At 41.0% G+C, this 16,116-nt stretch overlaps 1 protein-coding gene across 1 annotated transcript; it reads right to left on the bottom strand.

The window, feature by feature from the left end:
- Window positions 1–4,606: 4,606 nt before the first annotated feature.
- On the bottom strand, window positions 4,607–14,215 carry LOC311051447 (vitellogenin-like; the record flags this gene model as incomplete). The annotated part of the gene is made up of 34 exons (XM_084066016.1): window positions 14,148–14,215; window positions 13,788–13,808; window positions 13,434–13,585; window positions 13,053–13,304; window positions 12,802–12,963; window positions 12,548–12,696; window positions 12,303–12,453; window positions 11,712–11,869; window positions 11,461–11,626; window positions 11,226–11,351; window positions 10,906–11,124; window positions 10,581–10,798; window positions 10,400–10,497; window positions 10,191–10,315; window positions 9,696–9,797; window positions 9,466–9,585; window positions 9,193–9,379; window positions 9,008–9,101; window positions 8,704–8,889; window positions 8,459–8,612; window positions 8,123–8,342; window positions 7,715–8,040; window positions 7,584–7,628; window positions 7,414–7,482; window positions 7,103–7,309; window positions 6,861–7,003; window positions 6,605–6,743; window positions 6,347–6,476; window positions 6,066–6,249; window positions 5,859–5,953; window positions 5,659–5,753; window positions 5,366–5,531; window positions 4,814–4,975; window positions 4,607–4,719 (listed from the first exon to the last, which is right to left on the bottom strand). Exons 1-34 carry the CDS (start codon window positions 14,185–14,187, stop codon window positions 4,607–4,609), a joined length of 4,974 nt encoding a protein of 1,657 aa, XP_083922142.1. The 5' UTR covers window positions 14,188–14,215.
- Between the last annotated feature and the right edge of the window lie 1,901 nt (window positions 14,216–16,116).

Below are 16,116 nucleotides of genomic sequence, written 5' to 3'. Positions count from 1 at the left end.
TGCATAATTGTAACATCCGTGGCCATGGGGTAAGCACTTTATATTTAAAATCTGAACGTTTATATAGATGTACGGACCGTAAATGGAGAAAGTGCAAACACCAGGTTGAAGGTGATCCTTGACTGTAACAGGAGTACCACAGGGACTGCAGTAGCAGTTAATAAATAGACGAACAAATGAATTAATATACTTTAACGTGCGGAATCCGAAACAGGCAGCCCTGTGATTCTGAATTTTGTTACGATTACGGTGATAAGTAGCCTATTATTGACACCACCTGGGCGAGTGAGTCGTGTAACTTTCCCGACGTTTAGCTGTGTATATATTCAACAACACAGCCATGAAGCCTTGCAGTTTAAGTGCAGATTTCAGCTTGGGAAAAGCAGCCTCCAACGGGTTTGGGTACGTGGTTCATAGTCACCATTACGTTATCGTGGTATTCCTATTCTTGCCATTATGTTGCAAATGATTGTGTGTGTGTGCGGGCGATATAACAGTGACAGCTATGGCAGGCGACGAAAGCTTGCCAGACCTATAGAGACACACGGCCGGAAGCGGAAGGCCTATAAATTCACGCCCACTTTTGGGACAGCGCCGCTACTCGAGGTCCGTTAGAACGATGAACTACACCTGCCAATGCATTCCCTATGAGAGGATATGAGAGTTAGCCTACTTTTAAAATTATCCTACATTAACTGGAGACGATATTGATTTAAATAGAAATATGTTTCCAAATGTATGGAGTGTCTTTGTCAACATATCTTCTTGTTTTCTTAATAGTTGATGTGTTTCACATTTAATTTGCCACTTTAACGAGTTACCCATAATGTTAACACAGCAGAGGGTAGACGGCAGACAGACAAGTTGTCGCATTTCAGTGACATCACTGTCTTTACGAGTGTCGAGCGGCGACCAGTGGCGTACCTACTGTAGAGGCAGGACAGGCGGTCGCCTGCCCAACTAAGATCTCGCCTCCCCTAAAAAAAAGCAAATAACCCGAAAAGGTGTCAATGCGTGCTTAATGTCCTCAACGTCACGCATCCAACAAGCTTTGAACTGAGCAGATTGGACCAGATTGAAAACAACCACTTTGAAAACGACCACTTTCGCCAGTTTTCTGGGTATTGAAAACCTCAAGGGATGCATCCGTGACGTATATACCATGCGACCACTTAAACTCTAGATCTCCGATGCTAGCGGTTTTGACATACTGATGGAGTATATTATAGTATATTGTGGGTAGTATATCGAGATGACAGATATGGGACAAGGATAAATTAAACAAATGGGACACTTTATTTGAACACAAAAAAAATCGCTACAGCCTCAGTAGTTAACCAGTGAAATGACGGTATTTTACAATGCCTCTCATAGAGATTGCATTGAGAGCTGCAGTTCATCGTTCTAACGGACCTCGAGTAGCGGCGCTGTCTCAAAAGTGGGTGTGAATTGCCCTAAGCTGGCATTGGACAATCGCTTTTGGAGTGGGTTTAGCGAAGGGTCCATTAGGTCATTATCTCAACAGCTCTTTTCAGTTTCCCAAACACGTCACAAAACCAAAGGTGACCGGGCCATCTCTGTTGCTGCCCCTCACTCCCACATTGAGTCCAGCCCAAAATTGACCAATTTACAGTTTTTCACAACTGTTAACACACGTTTCTCAAAACAATAACGGCTTTCTCAAAACTGCACACCCAAACTGCAAACCTCACACAGAAAATGCTAAACCCTACTCTCCCTTTGCAAGATGACTCTTTGCCATCAAATCTTTTAACTGTTCACAAAATGGAACTCGTGTTTTCATTTGGTACACACAGCCATATTTTCAAATGACACACACATACCATTCATTGAGTACACACAACTAAGCATGTGCTGCACACTACCAAACATTTACAGCACACTGCAGGGCAAAATTGAAAACACAATCATAGAAATGGAACACACCATATGAATGACAATGACTGGAGAATGAGCCATTTCTCCTTTTGTAAAATGACTCAGTGTAGGCCCACTTTTTTCATAGTCAAACATAAAACAAAACACAAATATGCAGCCAAAAATGTTTTATTTCTCTACATGATTTAGGCATCATGCCTCTGGTTCATGTCTGGCCAGAGGGCCTCATCCACATCATAGGCAATGTTCTCCCTGTCCAAGCAGCGTTGGAGGAAACGCCTCGAGTGGCGCATGAAGCCCTGACAGACCTCAACAGTGACAAGGGCTGCAATCGATTTTCACGATTTTTGTATAATGACATTTTTCAATTTTGAATTGGAAAAAATATATTTTACTAATCGAGAATCGTTTGTTTTGAAAAAGTCGGAAAAGAATAGGAATCGTGACCGCAAGAATCGGAATCGAATCGTGAGATAGCAGAAGATTCACACCCTAACAGTGACGTCGCCACAAGCCTCCTCCATGGCTTGGAGCAATGGGACCCGGCTCTGTGGGTTCCGTTCATTTACCTTCCACCTTCAAGCTCAAAAGAACTCCTCAATGGGATTCAGGAAAGGAGAATAAGGTTGAAGGTACAGAACGGGAAAATGTGGGTGGTTCTGGAACCACTCACGCACTGGAGCAGCCGGGTGGTGCAAATTGCTCACCAGAAAATTGTGCCGAATTTTCGCTTTTTGTGTGTTAACAATTGTGAAAAACTGTAAATCAGTCTGAGGTCAACTGATCACTGAATGTTTTTAACTTGTTAATCAATGTTTTATTTATATCTATGTTTTTATCAGTTGCTGTTTTTTATACTGTTTATTGTATTTTATCTACAGTTCTTGTAACAGTCGCAGACGTTGCCTGTCCTGTCTAGGTCTTGTGTTTCCACATTATGCTCATGTTCTAGTTTTCATAGTTCTTTGCTGTTGTCTTCCCCAGCTGTATATCATTTGTAATTTCCCTTCTTGTGTATATTAGTCTTGTTCCCTAGTCAGTCCTTGTTGGCTCATTGTTTGGTGTCAAAACATGTTACATGTTAGTTTGTTTGTAGCCTCGATCTCCAGGCTTTTATTGTTTAGTTTTGCTAAAAAATAAAAGCCTGGACTAGCGCGTCGGTGTACCGGGTATGGGAAGTGTTTCATTTCCCCAACCAACCAGAGTGCAGTGGGCGTCGCTCGTAATGTTGTGTTAACGGGGCGGGGGTTGACGGACAGATCGGTGAACCAATGGGATCAGGCGCAATCTCTCCGCGCCTCTATACACCCACCCCTCTATACCCGAAAACAGGAGCGCTGGTGCAGCCTAGTTTGTTTGTGATGTAATTTCTGGTCATATGTATTAAAGGGACTATACCATGAATTTAAAAAATCACACCCAGTGTGAAGTGGGCGGTGTGGTCACAGTGGTCATCACAGTGATGGAAGTTCACTTAAAGAAAAGTAATATTTTTGGTCCACAATGGGTGATTCACTTTAAAAAAAACGTGCATAGTCCTATTTATAGGGCTATGCACATGTGTCATGTGTTTCACTAGCCAATCACAGTCCTGAATAGAGTCAGCCAATAAAGTCAGCCAATCATATTACAGCTAGTGGTCATCACAGTGATGGAAGCTCACTTAAAGAAAAGTATAGACTTGCATTGAATGTGTAGGGGTTAGGGGTGTACAATGGTGGCCAATCACGGTGCAGGGTTAGGGGGGTACAATGGTGGATAGTATAGGTTTGCATTGAATGTGTAGGGGTTAGGGGAGTACAATGGTGGCCAATCACAGTGCAGCGAATGTCGATAACCAAACCTCACATATAGGGGCGGTTGCACCGCCCAAAAATAATAATAATATTTAATATATTGTTTATGTCCCTCAAACGTTTTTCAAAAGGTTTGAGCCTAAATCAAGCCTCAGATATACTCATTCCAACTAACTTCTCTCTGGCTTATAAAGCACTTTCACCTGCAATACCACATTGTCCTGTTTGGCACGGGGCGCTATTGAGCCAGTTTGTATGCATGTTATCTCCTGGTTCTGTGTGGAAAAAGTAAAAAAAAAAAAAAAGAGGAAAAAAGAAAAAAAAATGTTTTTTTTTTTTTTTGGTTGGAACTGAAAAACGGGAGGGATTGTACCCTGACGTGACGCCACGTCAATAGTTGACATAGATATACGTTAATGGATAAAATAAAATTAAGGATGCCTTCACAACATAATAGATAGTACAGTAAGGAAGTAGATTTAGCAGGGCCCCTCAGCTGAACTCTCTGCTTGGCAATCTCAGGCAAGCAAACTCTGTGTCCTCTTTTAAATATCTTCTTAAACTCGCTTTTATCATACAGCTTTTTCTTAAATCATGTATTGTACCCTTTATATTATTTATCTTGTTTATCTTAAGTTTTTGATTTTATTATCTTATATTTGTTTTTCAGCTTTTACTGTAAAGCACGTAAGCACTTTGTAACTTGTTTCTGAAAGGTGCTATATAAATAAAGCTATTATTATTATTGCATAATTGACATTCCATATATTTACCATTTGTAATAACTTTGCAATTCATCCCAAGTTGAAATGCTTCATGTTAATTTATTTTGAACAACATTTTAAACAACAAATTCAGTAATATTAGTCTGAAATAACAAACAAAATAAAATGTGACAGAATGCTATGAGATTAAGCACACTGAGGAGTACAGTGGCAGGCCACATGGGCTTGTGTGGTCTCCCTCACGTCCACACTCTTCTGATAGATGTTGGCGAGACCTTCAGAACGGTTCATGTTAGAATCTGCAATGAGGAAGAACGAAAAGAAATTAGGAGCTAAGCAATTCTTTCTAGAATACATAAGGTGAAAAATTGTTTGTTTGTTTTGTAGACTCACCAGCTGGTATGCAGTGGAAGCCAACAGTGACAGGAGTGGTCCTCACAGGGACACAACCAGGCAGACAACGCAGCACAGGTTCAACAGAGAAGCATTTGGACATCTGGCCATGAACCATGATCTGCTTCTCCAGCTTGACAGATTCATGCTTCATGAAACATTCTGTAAAAGTAAGATCAGTATATTGTATGTGTGCACAGCATTTCGTAGGTCAAATCACCTGAAACTACGAGTTGATATTGATATTTTAACGTTCAGATGTCCAGTGGTTGATCAGCAATATTTTCAAGCCTGAACATTTAGCAATTGTTGCACTTTAATGCACACTAAACGATCTGGGCTGAGCGCACAATGTTGAATTATGAATAAAATAAAGGAGAACTGCTATATTGTTATAGTTGGTCTGTAATGGACACCTTTAAAGACTTAATTCAAGTGGGAATACTTGTTCAATACAGAATGATAGAAATTAGAGTGTTAACTCTAACTACTTTAGATGCTGTTTTGCCAAACATATGAAGGAAACTTGCAAAGACGAGGTGTAGGTTTTACCAGTAGTGTCACGGCAGCTCTGAGAAGGAAGCACCCAGGAATGGGCGTAGCTGACTGAGCTCTTGGTCAAACGTCCGTTGGGGGTGCTGTACTCTTCTCTGACTTCCCCATCAGCCTTACCACAGATTCCACAGGTCTTTCCTTTCATCCAGTCTACCACTTTAACCTGAGAACAAAAAAAGCCTTTGTGGTTTATGGACCTATAGTATAGTCTTTTCAGGACCACTTTGTTAAGAATCCTTTTTTAAAAATGAGTGAAATAGGGTCCTAATATTCATTGTAAAATGTCTCACCGTCCAAGTGTTCCTATCAAAGTAGACCTCCTGAAGACCCAGGCTTGGTGCATGGAGAGTGATACCCGCACCTCTCTGTTTGATCTGGACTTTGGCTGTAATTATTGCAAAAAATAATTATGTGAAGTTGGATATTTGTCTGCTAATAATGTGAATAATTTCAGATTGACAGACTCATTTGAAATTTTAATATAGGAGACCTGTGGGATGCTGGTATGGAAGGTTGTTGATGGGGACATCCATTCCATTAATCTTCACCATAACATCATTGTTCTTGGGGTACAGGTCAACATCGCTGTTGAAAGAGAGCTCAGAAATTGATGAACTGCCAAATCTCCAAAATCCATTTTCTAAGACAAAGTAATTGATTTCCTTCTTTAGAAATCTTAGACATTTGCTAAACTTACATATCAGCAATTTTTACGTTGATCTCGTTTTGTTGAAGTGTGTGATCTTTCTTCAGTAGAACCATGAACTTGAGTTCTTCAGTGCAATCCTGAGCCAGAACCTGGTGGCAAGAGGCGGGCATCTCATTCTTGTAGCTCCTGTTGTTGAACGTGGTCAGTTTGTCACCAACCATGAAGCACTTAGCTAGAATAAAAAGAAAAAAAAATATTTTTGTTAATTTATTTCTTAAGCTATTAAAACAATGAAAGCACTTTTTCCAGTACAATATATATACGCTTACCTGCATGAGCCTTGGTAATCAAGTAGGAGATTTTGTCAAACAGGCTGTCCTGATAGGCGTCCAACTCAGCGGCTGTGTGTCCAATAGGCAGATAAACGGGCAGACCACATCCCAGTTTGTACATGATCCTCTATTGAAATTGGAAACGTCAGCCATAATTAATACAATTTAAAAGATCAAATGATATAAATGCAATTTCTCTCTAGATCGCTGTGAAACAAAAATGATAAATAAATAGATTGAGGAATAAAAGTGTACCTTCGGTGTCTTCAGCACAACATTCAGGGTTCTCTCAGAGGCAATAGCCACAGTCAGTATGATCTGTTTGGGAGCATTCTTGACCTTTGCCAGGCTTACACCAGCTTGTGTGGCAATGTTTGGAAAGTACTCAGAGATCCTATGTTGTGAAAAAGACATAGATATTTGATAAACATTGCATACAATCTATTTTTATTTTTATAAAGAATACATTGAAACAAAGTTTGAAAGTGATATTGTGATTTGGGGACTTTACCTCTTTGCATAGCGTTGCCACCCCGATGGAAGCTTTTCCCATGTCACCTTCATACGGAAAGCTGGGTCTGGGCCAACAAGACCGGTTTCAGCTATTATCTCAGTCTCATACTGCTTGCACTCCTTACCCCAGGCAATCTTAGTCTAAGAGAATAATATGGGAAACAATTAAGCCCATTTGAAACACAAATGATGCCAAAAGTCAAAGTCAAATTATACTGGAGTCTGAGATGCAAGATTCACCATGAGTTTGTTGTAGCTTAGCATCATGCCATCAGCACAGATTCTCCAGTGGTCATTTTCAGCAAGGTTAGCGACGACAATCTGCAATCTGGATGTATCTCTGTTGAAGTAAGCTGCAATCTGGTATCCTTGAACCTTTTGGTCAGCTCTCACCGCACGGATGAGAATAGTCACGGCAGGAGTGACACTGTTGGCAAGGTATTTGGCCTGAAGATGCAAATCAAGGAGTGATGTTAATGGCATTTAAAAAAGGGTCCTTTAGTGTATATCTAAAGGTTTCTTCTTAAATGTTTTAATAGAAATGTTCTCACCTTTTTATAGATGGCCTCGAAGCTGGTGGCGCTGTTTATGATGGAAGCCCTGGCAGTTGAAGTTGCGTACTGCAAACGAAACATATATTAGGCACATGTTTGTTAAAACAGAGCATATGGCATGATGGCATGATGATGGAGAATTCTTTAGACAGCCATTCGATGATTACCTGGTGAATGTGCTTCTTGGCAAACTTCATGTCAATGACCTCCTGCTGTAATGATAAAGGCAACAGATCAACCGACTGTCCAGCATTTAAACAAGAGAAAAGATGACCTTCCAGTTGACTTTGAGCCTCACCCTTGAGACACGGGAGCTGGAGGAACTGGATCTGGAAGAGCGACTGCTGGATGAAGACTTGGAACCAACACTTGAGCGGCTGCTGCTGCTAGAACGAGAGCTGGAGGCGCGGGAAGAGCTTGAGGATGATGAGCTGCTGGAGCTAGAGGATGATCTGGTACCGTTCCTCAGACCAGGAACCAAGATCTTCTTGAGCTTCAGGAGGACATTCTTGTCCTCTTGGATTTCCTCCTCCTCGCTCATGTTGATCACTTTGAGGATCTTCTCAGCTGCCCTTTCTCCAATCTGAACCTCAACCTCAATCATCTCAATGACTGGTCCAGCAGCTGCATCAAAACAGAACAAGAAATTACTTATTATTCTTAATTACCTCTGTAACTCAAAGATGATATCATCTACTTTACTTGCCTGGAGCAACCTCAACAAAGACTGCATGTTGTCCAATCAAAGTGTAGAGTGCGCTGTCTCTGATGAAGGCAGCATTGTGAGACTCAACCTCTACACAGGCCTTCATTCCAAAGGTTTCAGATGCAGCACACAGTTTCTTCTCAAAGAAAGCCTTCAGGGTTTTCACCTGGCGGATAATTTTGACTGGCAGATCAACAGGAATGATTTCGGATGATCTTGACTAGAAAAACAGAAAACATAAAATCTCATAATCACATAACCAACGTAATAATTGTCTTGGTATCATTTGTGTGTGAAACTTTGTGTGTTAAAGGGGGGCTCAGGCACCAAACACACCAAACCACCAAACGTAGAGGATGCAACCCTAGATGTGATCGTAGAAGTGAAAGTCTCCTTGGATAGCTGTCTTGCAACTTCAGCTGGGATCATTGGTGTGATTCTTGCAGCTGCAACATCTTCCACATTTCTTGCAATAGCAAGAGTCTCAACACTGCATTGAAAGGCAAAAACGTGTATGAATTTAAATATATAAGAGAAATTGTGAATCATACAATTTATTTGGTGAAAAGGATAGTACATACACTGCTGATGCAATCCTATCCACACCCTGAACAGGTAAAACCTGAATCTTGAAGTTGCCCTTGATCATGTCAGCTCTTGCTTCTATCTTTGCAGGTAAGATGGTGTGGACTCTGGCTCTTGATACCAGAGCAGCCTGGATTAAAGCAGTATTCACTCCCATAACTGCATATGTGTGCATGGAAACACTGAAAGGCAAAGAAAATGTAAACTTAAAGGGTATGCCAGATGTCTTTCGCTTCAATAGATGCAAGTTTATTAAAAATAAATAATACATTTTTAAGAATGAGCTTCCATTTGTTTCACCTTGGAGTCATCGCAGCCCTCATCTCAATGTCAGCCTTAAGAAGCATGGAAGGATGGAAGTTCTCAGGGAGAGGTGGTGTCACAATTGCCTTGACTGTGAAATTGAAAGATTAGATTCAGTCAAGTTTAAAAGGTTAAAGCACCTACAGTAGGTTTATATTAGGCTTGAGCTAATATTAACTTACGCTCAACAGCAGCAGTAGCCACGGCAGCGGTATAGAAACTCAGCTCCATAGGCAGACCAACAGTAGTAGGGAAGATACGACGTACCTCAGCAGCCAGTATGGGTTTAGTGTAATGGAATGCAATACCAGCCAGCAGAGCATCAAATGCCTTCGTTCCCTCAGCCTTCATGACAGGACCAGTGGCTAGCTGTAGGAAAACACACATTGTGTACATGATGACATCCAGAGTTGATTGATTATTGAATGTAAACAAGTTAATGTAACATTCAGTACCTCAATAACCTGGTCGACGATGGCTTTGTCCACGTTGGCAAATGCAATTTCCTGTCCGAAGAATTTGACATACACAGAGGCCAGTGGCTGGCTTGAAGGTTGAGCTCTCCATTCAGAAAGCTGAGGGATGATGACCTGAGTTAGTCCCGCTTTTGTAATGAAATTGTTCTGTGATCACATACAATTCTTTAAAGGGAGAATTGAATACTTGGAAGGTCCTTCCTACTCACAGCCTTGATAACATTCCTCATCTTGGTAATTCTGTCAGCATTATCAGGAAGCTGAGGCATTTTCAGAAGAGCCTCCTGAATTCCTTCGGTTCTTACTCCCAACTAAAAGAAGAAAAATGGAGACCAGTATGCAACCAGTATAACATATTACAGTCCACAATGCATCTCCCAGTGCAACACTTCACAACGCAATGCGTTGTGAGCTTGTATCTCAATATTTAAGTGCAGTGAATACAAGAGGGGGCCTAGAATAGAGCACTGGGGGACATTAGTCAATTAAGTACAGGGTTTAAGCAGTTAGTACCAAACAAATAGAGCAGAGGTCTATATGAAATGATGAAGAGAAAGATTATAACATCAAAGTCAGAAATGAGCTACTAAAGTTGTGGCTACACCCTATCAGTATGGTAAAGTCAAACAAGATCGAACATGAAGTTTATGCATCTGAGCCCTGCATAAACCTCAACATAAAAAGAAAGGAGGCCTTTCTTTTACCTCAAGAACATCAGCATACGCTCCAGCCAGGTAAGTGCGGGCTTTGGCCACAACAGCTCTTGGCAAAAGTGTTGCTGCGTCATTGACGAAGAAAGCAGTGGCTGCAGCACCCACCATCCATGGATCTGAAAAAAACAACTAAATCATCAGATATCTGATGTCTGAGTGCGTTAACTATCAGTAAATGAATGCACTGTCAATGCTCGTACTGTAATAGGCATCATAGTGGAGGGCTCTGCTGTAGTGGTGACTCAGTCTCTCAAATTTGGGGCTGATGATCCTCACAGCAACATTACAGGCAGCAGCACTAAAATTGGGAGATAAACATTTATGATATACCATCCTTTTTAAACAACAAGGGAAGCAAGTGATTACTGTTAGGGCTCTTACACTTGAGCAAAGTCAGGTGCTGTGCTCCTGGTCATGGCCTTCATGTAAGAGTAGACCAAACTAGCAACTTGCAGGTTTCCTTCATTCATAATGGCATTAGCAATCGTGGTCACCAGGCCCATGGGGAGCTTAGTCTCAAACAGGACAATAGCAGCAACCATGCGGACCTCTGGGTGCAGAGCCCTGTCCATGAACAGCTGAACAGCCAGTTCCTGGATCTAAATCACAAAGATGAAAATCATGAACAAAAACGCAAATTGCATGGGGCATGTTAAAATGTTGTGAACTGTTGGCAAGGAGACAGACTGAGGAGCTTTGTTCTTACCATCTTGGGTTCCTTCTTTGCAATATTCCTTAGAGCCAGGACTGCATCAATGTGGACTCTCATGGGCAGAGAAGCGGCAGCAGAGCCAAATCCAGGGAGAAGCTTCATGATTGGTTTAAGACTGGCAGGATGGCCGGCATTACCCAGAACTTTAAGGGCAACTGTCAGTCCCTCAACTTCACCCCTGGCAGCAGCCTCGATGACAAGGTCGTGGAATGGCTATGGAAGGCACAGGAGAAAAAGAATGTTACCATTCTAATTTTACTTTCATTAACTGAAGTTAAAGTTTTTATGGACATGAAACAGCAACATGAGCCAACCTTAACAAGGTCAGCTGGGCACGCTGGGTTCTCAGCACAGAATTTGGCAACCATGGTACCATAGCCCAGCATGGCAATTTCACGCAGAACTGGGACTGCCTTAGCCTTGGGGTTAAAAGCCAGGCCCTGAAGAGAAGTGAAAAGAAAGCACTGTTATAACCTACTAACTAATAATGTGATGAATTACATCATGAATTTGAATTGCATGATCTCATTAAGGATTGACCTATAGTACCTCAATGAGCTTGATGGCCTCCATGTCAGCTGTCACCATGTGCACCGATGCCAGCAGAGCTTGACTGGCCTCAACAACAGTGATGTCATCAGCAATAAACTTCTCCTTGATGAACTTCAAAGCAGCATGAGTTCCAATGGCAGGAACAGCGCTCAGGATCCAATGTCTGAAAATGGAGAAATGATCATTGTATCTTTTCCAGACATTTGTACAATTTATTTTACTTTATTTTTAGTTTTTGTAGTCGCTACCTGTAAGCTGGCTTGGCTTTGAACTGAGACCAGAGAGCCTCGATACTCTCAAATCTAGCCACACGCAGCAGCTGGACAAGTTCAATAAACTTCAGGGGGGCGTCTTCATGGACCTTGTCTACATTATAGGCCACCACATGGTGAAGAATCTCAACAATCTGTCAAGAAGAAAGAGGAAACAATGCTCCCAGTGTTATGTTGTGTTTGCTAGAGAAGAAAGTTGAAAATAATATGGACTAGAAAATGTGCTCCTCGGAGCACAGGTCTCCGCCAGTACTGTTCCTGATTAATCCTGTCTTAAGTGTTACTTGATTAATCCTGTCTTAAGTGTTCCTCCGCCATTTCTCAGCCATTTCGTGATTATTCCTGGCTTACCTCACTTTGAAAGAGACCAAGGCTCTTTCTAAGTGACACATCTATTTATAGGCCGCTATACGTCATGCGTCTCACTAGCCAATCAGAGCACACTCTTTCAACGTATTGTCACGTGTCACGTGAGGCTTGACCTATGTTAGCTTGGCTGAGGGGGGGGACGGAAAGTGAAAACATAGTCTCCTGGCGGAGACAATAACAGGAAATTGTTCCCAGTACCTGAGCCTCTGGGTTGGTGATCCTCAGCAGCTGGACGGGTGTCTGTAAAAGCTCAGTGGCAAACTCATACTGCAGGGATCCACGGTGGAGATACTCTGCCCTAATGGGCTCCACTAGGGTCTGCTCAATCTCAAGGAACTTCAGATTTTGTCTGTGAAAATATTTTTAAGAACTAGTTAAATCTGTACAATGTAAAAGATCTTCCTTGTACAATTTAGAAATAGAAAGAAATGTCAACTACATACTTAGCCTCTATCTGGGCAGCACCATTCATGATGTTGAAAGGTGAGAACTGAATGAGCTCAGTGGCGGTCGCTTCCAATATCAGAGCACCAGTGGGCATTGGCTTCATGACATAGTTGAAGGCAACGCCACCCTTCAGGTCCACTCCTCGCTGCACAGACACAATTAACCCAGCAGCAATTAGAACACACCCACTGTGTTTAAAATGATGCTGTTCATCAAAATGTAATAATAGTTTAAAAGAAATGTCCCTTACGTTCTCGCACTCAACACATCTCTCGGTGTAAGCCAAACCGATGTCTTTCATGATTCTCTCCTGGCAATGGTTCAGGTCCTTGGTCTTGGTCAGATGGATACGTTCAGCCCTGGTGTCCTCACTAATGACATAGTTAGTCTTGCACACACCCTGGGCTCCAGCCTAGAGTAAGAGAACAGAAATTATTTGGGAGTTCAAATATCACCCTGGCTTTTGTGTTTATAATCATTCAGAAAAGGATTAATTTGAACCTCTTGCAATTCGTAGACATTCTGGGTCTTCTTGATGTTGAGCTGAAGGATGTTCAGGATACCTCTGTAGATATTCAGCACAGTAGTGGAGACCCCTTCTGGTGCAAACACCTTGCCCACAATACCATTTGCATACTCAAACTTGATGGGAGTCAAGAGCTGAGCAGCCAAGGCTGAAGTGAGCTTGGTGGCAGGTACAAAAGGATCTTTCGGCCAGATGCCACTGTACTCAAAGATCTCAGGATCCACAAGCTAGAGGGGGGGGGGGGGAGGGGGGGGAATTTTCAATTACAAATAATTTACATAGAAAGGTCCTGAATTGCTGTCCATAACTCACATATAAATAGTTGAGTTTCTATCAAAGCTATTTGTAGTCTTTACCTTCAGAAGGAAGATCCCTGGGGTCATTGCTCTGATCATAACTTTGCTTGTGACTTTGATTCCAGCTCTAGCCAGGCCTTCCTCAGGCAGACCTCCCAAGAGAACGGCTTCATACTTGTACACGTAGGTCTCACTGGCTGCAAAGTCAGGGGCTGAAACAAGAAGTTATTACACACAATAAAATATCTATGGATAATTTAGCATCAACAATGAATTTAAACATCAATTAATATGTTATTTTAGTTTTAAAAGATCATGTAGCTTTGAAAAAATAATTTAAAATAATTTCACAAATACATAGATAGTTGTAGTAGGCTTTCACAATGTGCACATTTCCTGTTCATGTAAACTTACCAAAGTTGACATGAGCGCCCGCTGAAAAATAAGAATAGACTGTCAGTAATCTGTTGTAAAAAATGCACTTATAGAGTTGGTGTCTGAAACTATTGACAAATAAACAAATATTGTTTAATCATCTGACAGAAAAACTTTGTTTCAAATTTGTATTTCATGAACACTGTATGAACCAAAGAAAATATTCTGTTCTGTGATATCAATTGTACTCCTAAATCTTTAATTAATTTCTAAATCCCTATATCTCTGTGGAAATTGCCACAGTATACTTCTTCATGATTTACATAGTACACTACAGCATAGTAACAAACAACAAAACGAGCAAAAACAGATGGATTAAATCATCTAAGATATACTTACCCACAAGGGCTACAGTCAGGGCAAGTACAATACCCCTCATGGCTGGTGGAATGTGCGGATTACATTCAGGGGTTGGTCTTTTATAGTAAAATGTTGTTGACTGTGCATCTGTTGAAATCTGTCATTAACTAAACATGACTGTTTGACATCATCAGCATCATCAATTTATAGCTCTACTATCATAAAGTAAATCTAAGGAGAAATGTCACTGTCATTCAAGGTTAGGTTAACCTGGCCCTTGCCTTTTGTGAAGAGATTAGTGTCCAAGCAAAACTTATTGAACACATTTGAAAACGTTCTTTATCATAGATTTCAAGAAATTATTCATTCTATTAATTGTAGTTAGCTAGCTTACAGTATATAAGGAAGTTTAACAAGTAACCATTTTATAGTGTTAAAAGTATTTCCTTTTTTTACTCATTGTTTTTATTGTCTTTCGGCCTGGCGAGAGAGTATGTTTTGCACCCTCTGTCTGTGTGTCCGTCCGTCCGTGTGTCCTGTCCGTCCGTTACCAGCTCCCGCACCGTCGGCCCGGTCGCTGTGAAACTGTGCACACACCTGGATGGCAATTCAGAACCTCTGCCCTTTTTTTTCACATGGGCCTGTTATAGCGCCACCAGGAGGCCGATTTGTGCAAACCCATTTTTTAATATTACTCCTACAGAGTTTATCCAAACATCATGCAAATCGGTACACAGTATCTCTATAGTCATTTGATCATCATCATAGTCATTGATGCCGCCCTTTTCACATTGGCCTATTATAGCGCCACCAGGAGGCCACAATAGCGTACCTGACCTGGCGGAGACCTGTGCTCCGAGGAGCACTTTATCTAGTTTGTTCATGATTTGAGTAACATGATTATTTTTTTTGCACTTGACTTTTATTTCCATTTTCATACATTCTGTAATCATGTTATATGGACATACTGTACATATACACACACACAAAATAAAGATTCCAACACACATTTAACAGCATCAAACATTTTTTTTAAAATGACAAAGGCATCACAGACAACTAAAAATCTTTATTCTAACAGTACCAATCATCCATACATTTCTTTACATGGCCTTCAGGACACTCTGGCCAATGGCGTAGGAAGGACAAGAAATTGGGCTGTTTGATCAGCTCATTAATAATAAGGGGGGACTGCATCCTTAATCAATCTGGGTAATTGTAGTTTTACCGGTGTCCATTTGATATTGAAATCCTCTGTCCTCATATAGTATGTAGTCTACCTGTATTACTTTGCATTAGATATATGATTTTTAGCATCTCCCTCCATTGCTGGATAGTCGGTGGCTTTGCATTTATCCAAGACACAGTGATCTTTTTGTTGCAATCAACAGCAACACCCCAAGCAGATATATCTGTTTCTTGGTTACTAGTCTCCACGGAATCTCACCGAGTATAAAGAAAGCTGCCTCAAAAGGAATGTCAACTCCCATAATTTGTTAAAATCCCCTTGAATATCTCTGTACTGTATGTGTTTATGGTCCCCAATCTTCCCACATTCTCTCCAGCATAATTCTGAGGTGTTGCTGTATTTCACAAACATTTTAGGGGTCTTAAACACTCGCATTTTTGTTTTGCATTGGAACTCTCCAAGTAGGGCTGCTTGTTAATTTATGACCATTAAGGCATGATTTTTCCCAATTATTGTCAGTGATACAGATGTTCATTTCTAGTTCCCACTTCTGTTTAATATCTTGAGTGTTTCCCATAACATTGTCCTGAAACCATCTGTATAGATGGGATATCAGATTTCTTGTTATCTCTCCCTCGATGGTCAACATCATTTTTTTTTTCTAAATTCAAAGGCAATTGACAGATCTGCTCCCAGTTTATATTTTTTGATCAGTTATGCATATTAATGCACAATATATTTAACATATTTCTTATGACTAAAGATAATTGTGAGATCACTGCCCTCATGACTGCTCGATATGCTAAGGTGCACAGGGAC

This window comes from Gymnoscopelus microlampas (assembly GCF_963454915.1).
Source record: "Gymnoscopelus microlampas genome assembly, chromosome: 9".
In the NCBI taxonomy this organism is placed as follows: domain Eukaryota; kingdom Metazoa; phylum Chordata; class Actinopteri; order Myctophiformes; family Myctophidae; genus Gymnoscopelus; species Gymnoscopelus microlampas.
This window is presented reverse-complemented; position numbering and strand designations above follow the sequence as displayed.